The sequence below is a fragment of the Cololabis saira genome, chromosome 5, assembly GCF_033807715.1.
Source record: "Cololabis saira isolate AMF1-May2022 chromosome 5, fColSai1.1, whole genome shotgun sequence".
NCBI classification, from domain to species: domain Eukaryota; kingdom Metazoa; phylum Chordata; class Actinopteri; order Beloniformes; family Belonidae; genus Cololabis; species Cololabis saira.
Genome location: NC_084591.1, coordinates 9,394,722 through 9,404,019, shown reverse-complemented (window position 1 = coordinate 9,404,019; position 9,298 = coordinate 9,394,722). Strand labels below are relative to the sequence as shown.

At 36.6% G+C, this 9,298-nt stretch overlaps 1 protein-coding gene across 1 annotated transcript in view; it reads left to right on the top strand.

Annotated features, from left to right (window-relative positions):
* Positions 1–6,833: 6,833 nt before the first annotated feature.
* Positions 6,834–9,298, top strand: part of alx1 (ALX homeobox 1) — a 12,638-nt gene continuing 10,173 nt past the window's right edge. The window contains exon 1 of the mRNA XM_061722436.1: positions 6,834–7,021. Within this exon, the coding sequence (XP_061578420.1) occupies positions 6,853–7,021 (169 nt within the window). The 5' untranslated portion in view covers positions 6,834–6,852. The remainder of the gene's footprint in view (positions 7,022–9,298) is intronic.

The following is a 9,298-nucleotide window of genomic DNA, read 5'->3' as shown; positions in this document are numbered from 1 at the left end:
TTCTCCCCATCTTTTTCTTTTTCCACAACACATTGGGTTTTCTTTTCCACGTCTATGTAGGAAAGTGGATCCAAAGATCCAAAGATCTAAAAACTAAACTGGTTTAAAGAGGAAACTACTAAAAAAAATGGAGATTAAGGATCTTTGTTAGAACATTTCGTCTCGATTTGGTCAACGATACATTTTAGCTGAGTTTTTATTTTGTAATCTACATTTTAGTCTTGTTTTTATTTGTCGACGATATTGCATTATATATTTAATCATCGTTATCGTCACATGACCAGCATTTTCTTTGCGTCTCGTTTTCCTCAGGTGATAAAGGTTCGTTGACGACGATATTTATGCATAATTTTCCTTAACGAAAGCAACTTTAGATAACTTGAAGTAGCTGCTTCGTCTCCGGAGGAGGAATGAAACTTTAACTGAATTCAGCTTCTGAACTCAGGTGATTTTGAATCTTCCTGAAGTCAGAAATCTGTTTGATTTTTCAGACTTTATTTTGATGTTTTAATATCCTTAAACCCGAGACCGGCCCGGCTTCCCCTCCAGGTTCTGATCCGGAGGAAAACTTTTACGTGTGTCCGGGGAACCGGGTTCGGGCCCGTCGTCGTGAACCCAGACGACCCGGTCCAGGGAACCGGGTTTGGGTCCCGTCAGCGCTCAGGAATGCCGACTGCTCCGACAACGAGAGACAAACAAAACAAATGAAAACCAAACTTTTTTTAAAAAGAAGCTGCTGCTTTCACTTTCCGGGATTCTTCCTCCGTCGGGTCGGAGCCAGAAGTTCTGCAGAACTTTCGCACAGTTTGAGCTTTCGGGGGAAAACAAACTCCAGGTCCGAGCCGCGTTTTTGTGGCGAGCCAAAAAATGAAAACGTTCAGGAGATTGAATTAGAGCCCAGACAGAACAGAACCAGGGCTTCAGGCTGGCACGGCCCGCTCCCCCGAGGCTCCGGATCTGGACTCTCAGGTCCCGGGACCTGAGACTATTTTCATAGTCGACTAGTCACCGACTATTGAAACGATTAGTCGACTAATCGGATAATTACTGTATTTTCTGGACTATAAGCCGCTACTTTTTTCATAGGTTTTGAACCATGCAGCTTATACAAAGGTGCGGCTATTCTGTGGATTTTTCTTCCACCACTCGGGGCGCTCTAACCGGAATTAGAATCAAAACTAAGACAAAATAAATGCAAAGAATACGCTACTTCTTCTTTAGCAGATAGAAGTAGGTAGAAGCAGATTTCAAACAGATAAATAGATAAATAAATACCGGTTATTTTCTCTTTCTCTTGGTTCTGTCCCGTTTTAATCAGCAAAGTTGCTGCCGTGTTAAAAGACACTGTTAGGAAAGATCTATTTAGGTACAAACATGTACATCATTTACAGTTCAAAATCCTTCTGTACATGTAGTAAATATCTAATCTAACAACATAAATATCTGCGGCTAAATATCTTTTTTTTTAAATAGAGTGGATGCGGCTTGTATGCAGGTGCGGCTAATAGTCCAGAAAATACGGTAGTCAATTTTTAAAAATTTTGTATGATGTTGCTTTAATTATGTGGTACTAGAGCCCTGCTATAGGGACTGTTTTCTTCATCCAGCTCCCGCCCGAATCTGCAAAACTCCAAACTGCAAAAGAATTTTTGCCCGCACGGCGCACAATAATAGAGATGCATTAATTTAGTGTCTTCTCCCGTCCCGCAAGAGAAATGTCCAGACAAATCTATCTGTTTTAATGTTAACATGATCATTGTGGAGTTTGATGGATAATTGACAGTTCATTGTCACCTGACTGAAAGTTAGATGCAAATCCATCATTGTCATCATTGCACAAGCTTTTGTGGCTCAAATAGTCGCTCAAATAATACTAATAAATAACATGAAATAAACAAAGTTAATGAATGAAATTAATTAATTTAACAAATGAAAATAGGCTTAATATCTTACCAAGGCGAGTCTGTTTCGTTCAACACTCCGAAGTCATCTTTTTATTCGCCGTATCGAGGCTAAAATGCTCCCAAACTTTTGTAGTTTTATTACCTGCAGCTGCTGAGACGCTATGGTGCATGTGCGACTCTCTGCAGATTGTATTGAAGTGAGACGCCTCACTCCGTTGGAAAAACACGTCTGGCGACAATTGTCGACAATGGAATTCATTGTTGACAATTTTGATTATCGATTTTTGTCGACAACGTCGACGAATCGTTGCAGCCCTAGATCCCAGTGCCACGCGCGTCGGCTGTTATGGCTGGTCCAGACAGAACCAGGTCCAGTTCACCGCCCTGAACTTTTCACATGGTCCCCCCCGGAGTGAGCCGGGCCCCGGGTCGGTCCTCCTGGAGGCCCGATAGCCCCCCCGCCCCCCCGGCCCCCCCGCTACCGCAGAGCACCGCTGTTTGCTTTGATTAGTCCTCCTGCGGCTCCAGGTAACCGGCGCTGACCCCGGGCCGAACCAGAACTAGAGATGCACCGATCAGGATTTTAGAATAGAATAGAACAGAATAGAATAGAATAGAATACTTTTATTGTCATTATACAGGGCCGATCACCGATAACCGATCTCCAAAAGCAGTATCTGCCGATCACCGATCACAGCGTGAAATCCAGAAATTCATCAATATTGTTGTCTCATGTACATGACACTGACATTGTATTATTAGGTATCAAAATTAGGAGATGAGAAAGTATCATGAATTGTCTGTTTTATTGCAGACTGAGGCAATGAGTAATATTTCACCCTCTAGAGACTCTTAGAGATTATTTAGACTCATGTAGCTTATTAGCTTCAGCTTTCCTGTGGTAATAATTAAGTACAACATGTCACCAACACACACAACAGCAGACATGTCACTCTCTTAGAGTTGATACAAGTTGTAAACTATAAACTTTAGTTTTCCTGTGGAAAGAGGAATCAAATCTTAAAATAAAAATGTATTATGAATTATTAAGCTTTGTGAAAGCTTTAGCGGTAGCATCCGCCGCGTGTGAGGAAACTCTTGTGAGGAAACTCTTCACACTAGAACTCCAAATGAAGCCGACTGACACGACTGTCGTCCTACATGAGGCTTTGGATGTTTATAGTCCGTTATAACTCCGACAGGATTTCATCAGTGAAATACTAACGACGCAGCTAACGATCTAAGCAGCTAACGACGCATTTAAACCCGATGTCTGCTAAAACAGAAAGCGGCTGATGAGCAAAGCATTCATTACCATGTAGTTCTTTATTTTTCTTGCTGTTGCTGCTGTTGTTTATGGGTCTCTGTTACGTTCAGTGGAGTTAGCGGCGTTGCTACTTTTCTTTCTCTGCCTTAAACCTGGATTATGGTTCTGCGCTAAATCGACGCCCGGCGTGCGCCGCGATGCGCACCCCACAGCGCATGCCATGCCGTGCCTGACTTCACCTCCCAAAAAATGTCTACGCGTCGAGGCGACGCAGACCCAACGCAGACCGAGAGGGCTGTGATTGGTTTGCTTGGTAGCAACGCATTTCCGGTTTGGGTTCGTGAAGCAGTCGTGAACTTTCAACGCTCTTTTCTTCGTGTATGTGTGACGGCGTAGGCTCTGCGTTGCTTTAACACAGAACCTTAATTCAAGCTTTAGTGGCAGCCAACTTTAGCAACTCAATATACTCCTTCGTGTGAAAAACTTTCCAATGTCTTATCAGCTTCGTTGCGTTGAAATTCTTTTGTAACATTCCTCCTTGGGGTATCTCCTTTGGACACACCTTGCAAACTGCAAATTTGTTGTCCTATTCTGACATTGTAAAACTTGCATCGATCGGTGCATCTGGAGCCAGAACCGGCTCTGCTCGGGCCTTCTGAACATGCTAACGTCGGTAAAAGCATCATGGCGGCGCAGCAGCAGCCCCATCCAGAACCTCAACGGAACGCTGTGTGGTCTATTTAACATAATCTCAGGCTTCAGCTTCCTGGAAAAGCATTTAAATTGTTTCTGCAAACATCTGACTCACATACTGAAAACAAACAAACAAAAAAGAACATTTGTGGACTGATGGTTTCAGAAAGAAGACGTGTAATTAGTTGAAATGAATAAGTGCAACTAAGGAGACAGAAATAGCTGCTGCAGAAAAAAGAGGAAACATTGATCACCTTTCAGCTGGATTTAGGGGTGTGTTTGAAGTCTAAATGTTAGTATTGATTTATAGCACAGCATTAAAATTATGGCCTTGATAAATAAATCAATAAAACAGAGAATATACAAAAATAAGATGAAAAGAAACAGATTTTTCTAAATTGCGTTGAGTAAGTATTTGATCAGAGATAATTCCTGTCTGGAGACGTCAACTAGAACGATTTATATGTAAATAACTCCTCATCCCATCACAATATTCATTATTAATTAATTTAATGAATTGGAGTGTATAAAAAGTATATGAATAAATAAATTCAACAGAATAGAATAAAGATTTTAAACCTTAAAAGTGTATTCTGATTTTCTAAATTTTGGTGTGTATATATATATATATATATATATATATATATATATATATATATATATATATATATATATATATATATATATATATATATATATATATATATATACACACACACATATACATATGTACATGTGTGAGGTATTATGCCTCCAATTTCTCATAATAAAAAAAATTATTTACTTTTAAAATTTCATATATTATATTAAATCAGCTGAATATTATTATTTATTTACTTCTTTATTCTAAACATTATTGCATATATATATATATATATATATATATATATATATATATATATATATATATATATATATATAATTAATAAAAACTTAATTGTAAGTTTTTTCAGGGGAGTGGATCTTGGATCAGTTGATCGTGACGTCACTCTCTTCACTCGTTACCATGGTAACGGGGGTTCATGACGTCCTAGTATTCTGGGATGGGAGTTACTGAGATGGTTATCAGTCCTGCGGTTTCTGGGTTCTGCTTATCAAGATTCCTCGGTGATTTTCTACATCAAACCCAGACTCTGGGGTCAGGAAACCTCCGTGGGTTCGAGGTCGCTGCTGCATCCCATAATGTTTTACCAGAACCAGAACCAGAACCGGCCCTGATGGGCTCAGAGGAGAACAGTCGGTTTATCAGGAGACTGAAACCTTTTCACCAGAGGTGTATAGTAACGAAGTAGATGTACTTCTACTTAAGTAGTGTAACGAAGTAGATGTACTTCGTTACACTACTTAAGCAGTTTTCTTTTGAGGATTTGTACTTTACTTGAGTTTTTTTTTAATCAGGACTTTTACTTTTACTTCACTACATTTAAAAGTTACAACATATACTTTTACTTCGTCACTTTGACATTTGCCACCTCGTTACTCGTTGCAAATTAAAATAATCAAAGAATTATATTTTGCAAGAAAGACAGTTTATTTTTGTTGTTGTATTCTATACCACATTTCATTCACCTGAAAGTGAAATAAAAAAACCAAAGGAAGGATAATTTTTTGTTGTGTTGCTTCTTTTCATGTGTACTATAAAATACTTTTGATACTTAAGTACATTTAATGTGAGCTACTTTAAGACTTTAACTCAAGTCATTTCCTTATGGGTGACTTTAACTTTTACCAAAGTCTTTTTCAGTTTTGGTATTTCTACTTTTAGTTAGTTACTTTATAAGTACTTTATACACCTTTTCTTTTCAGTTTTTAGGGTCAGGAACCAGTCTGGAGGTCGATGCACTGACAGTCCTCCACTTAAAAAACATTGATTGAAACATTAAAAACTCTGATTATTTGTGTTTCTTAAGATATTTTTTCTATTTTAAATTAGAAACCAAAACCATGGTTTCAAAAATAAATTAAAATGTTATAAAATATAAATAAAACATTCCTTTAAAAATTAGATAGTAATCTTTGAAGATGTGCAACAAAATATATTAGAAATAATATTAAATATATGTATATAATATATATTCATATATATTATTATATATGAAAAAATAACTATATATTCTATAATATCAAATAAAAAAAAATTAAATAAAAAATGTTCTGGCCACCACACTGGCCTCAATAAAAAAAGACAACAAAACACTTGCCAGTCACATAGATTCTATCTCAGTTATGCGTTTCATCCCAAATCATTTGGGCAAAATGCATATCAGTCGGCGTTTCTTTAAGTATTTCTGAGCCTAATAATAAAAAACAATAAATATATATATATATATATATATATATATATATATATATATATATATATATATATATATATATATATATATATATACAAAAAATAATATATATATATATATATATATATATATATATATATATATATATATATATATATATATATATATATATGTATTAGTAAAATAAATTAATAAATAATAAATTAAAATATATATGATATATATTAAAAATGCATATGCCTTAGGTTTTTACCAACATGATATTAACCATTAATATATATGCAGACAAGTTAGAAAGTAAAAAAAAAAAAAAAGTATTTCTGAGTCTGTATACTACAACAGTATAATAAAATCCTGAAATGATGGCTTTTAGTTTTGCTGTCCACCCCAATAATTGAAGTGGCCCCCCCTAGGAAACAGTTTTGGAGGCTTTGTTTTTGGGCTTTGTTTTACAAAACTACATTTATAAACCTTTTTTTTCGCATCTATTTATTTCTTGAAAAGCCTCTCCGATCAGCTGACGGTTCGATTCCAGCTGGAATCTGGCTTCGCCTCAAACCGCTGCTGGTTTCAATGGGAGGAGTTGGGAGGGGGGGTTTAGGGGGGTTTCTCTTTAAGGACAGTCTTTGCAGCTATAAAGACATAGATCCTCCTGCAGAGGGAAAGCAGCTCCGCGGCTCCGCTGCAGAACAGGATGATGGAGTACATGGAGGACAAGTTCTCTCTGAAGAGCGCGGGCCTGAAGGCCGGCGGGGATTTCTACATGGAGCAGGTCCTGGACGGGCTGGACGGGGGGCCCTACTTCTCCAAGGGCCCCCCCAAGGGCGGCCAGGGCTTCGGGGAGCTGCGCTCCGACCCGGCCGGTGAGTGCCAGCAAGAAAACCCGGGCTCCAACACTTTATATCTCTTAAAATCAATCTTATTATATCCGTCTTTCATTATCTGTAAAAATCAGGGAGAAATTCTGCAGATTTATAGAAATAAAACAGAAAAATATATATTAATTTGGAAAAATCCGAAAGTTTTGCAGCTGATTTGAACATAAATAGCCATAAATTGGGAAAGATCCGAAAGTTTTGCGGCTGATTTTAACATAAATAGCCATAAATTTGGAAAAAGTCGAAAGTTTTGCAGCTGATTTTAGGCAAGGCAAGTTTATTTAAATAGCACAATTCAACACATGGTAATTCAAAGTGCTTTACCTCGACATTAAAAGCGGCAAGACACAATTAAACAGTAAATAACAAATACAATGAGATAAGATTATGAGAAAAGAAGGTAAAATAATAAAAAGCACAAGTTGCTGAAAACTAAGGGCAGTACAGTACCGTAAGTAGCCATAAATTTGGAAAAATCCGAAAGTTTTGCAGCTGATTTTTTTTTGCGATTAAACTTTTTTTGTTGATTTTTTCCATCACTTGATCAAGCAATTAACATGTCCATAATATGACCGTTTACAAAACCGTGAACACAACGAGAAAATAAAATAAAACAAAGAAACCATACAAAACCAACAGAAAACATAGATGCACATTCCTCTTGACACCACATGCAACACCGCATTTCCTCAGACAACATTGCACTTCACATTCATCTACTGCGCATTATATGATAATACACACACATCAGGGATATGACACACAGATTTCAATTATCATGGCTAACCTCTCCAATCATCATTTACAGAGGGGGGTCCCAGACTTTTCTGAACACACTTAGACTGTTGTTAACTCTGTTGTTATCTCTCCATTCCTTAAAACTGACCTTCTTTCTTGACTTCTTGCAGCTGATTTTTACATAAATAGCCATACATTTTGAAAAATCCGAAAGTTTTGCAGCTGATTTTAACATAAATAGCCATACATTTGGAAAAATCCGAAAGTTTTGCAGCTGATTTTAACATAAATAGCCTTTATTTCGCCGCCGGTGTTCTGTCGATTTCTGCTGCTTTGTCGAAAAATGCTACCGCCGCATAAACCGATAGCGTCTATCTATCGATTTTTGCTACCCTATCAAAAAATGCTACCTAATGGTTTTCTACCTTTGTAGAGCTACAGTTTTACTGTGTTTTACTCCCTAAACCACTTCCTTTCCCCCCAAGTGGTCCTTGTCTCTTGCCAGGCCGTTATTGTAAATAAGAATGTGTTCTTAATGACCTGCCTGGTTAAATAAAGGCCAATGACTGAATGAATATCAAATAAAGTGATAGAATTTGTTTTTTTTTTCTCTCTTTATCGTATAATGTTCACAAAGTGTAATGAAATTCATTTCATGGGTGTATTTGGAAGGATCAAATACTCAACATCCCATATTATCCATTTTAAATCAATATTAAACCATAATTTGATAGAGCGGTAACACTTTATAATAATTATCAGTTATAACTAGTTAATGGGTCATTAGTAAACAGTTAATTAATAAGCTATTAATGACTTGTGAAGTATTTGTTAACAGTCTGTTAAGGATTCATAATGATGCCTTATAATAGTACATTAATAAACTTAATGAGTTATCAATGACTTGCTAAATAACAGTTAACAGTTTGTTAAGGATTTATAACTGTGCCTTTATAGAAAGCCAATAGATAACTTACAAGCTTAATTAACGAGTTATAAATGACTTGTTAACTGTATGTTATTGATTTATACCTATAACTTATGAATTAGTAATAGATCGTGAGTAAATTACTTACTATTAACATCCTATCAAATAATGCTCCTGTCACTTCATGCATTCAGGTAAGATATTAATCACCTCACTGCCACTGCAGGATGAATGTCAGCAATTTATCACTATTTTTGGATTGATAATAAGTATAAAATAATAAGAAATAAAAGTAAAGGCACACAAACAAACTAATTGTCTCAATTTTGTCGTTTCAAAAACATTTGAAACAGTACTTGAACAGAGGGCAAAATCTAACGGGATGCAAGAAATTAACACCGGTGTCCTGTCGATCCATGCTACCCGTCGAGAAATGCTACATGTGGTTCTGCGCACAGTCCATTTTCAAAGTTTGATTGCCACGACCATCATTTCTTGCACGATGTAAAATGGATAATATGGGATGTTGAGTATTTGATCCTTCAAAATACACTACCCATGACATGAATTGCATTACACTTTGTGAAGATTATACG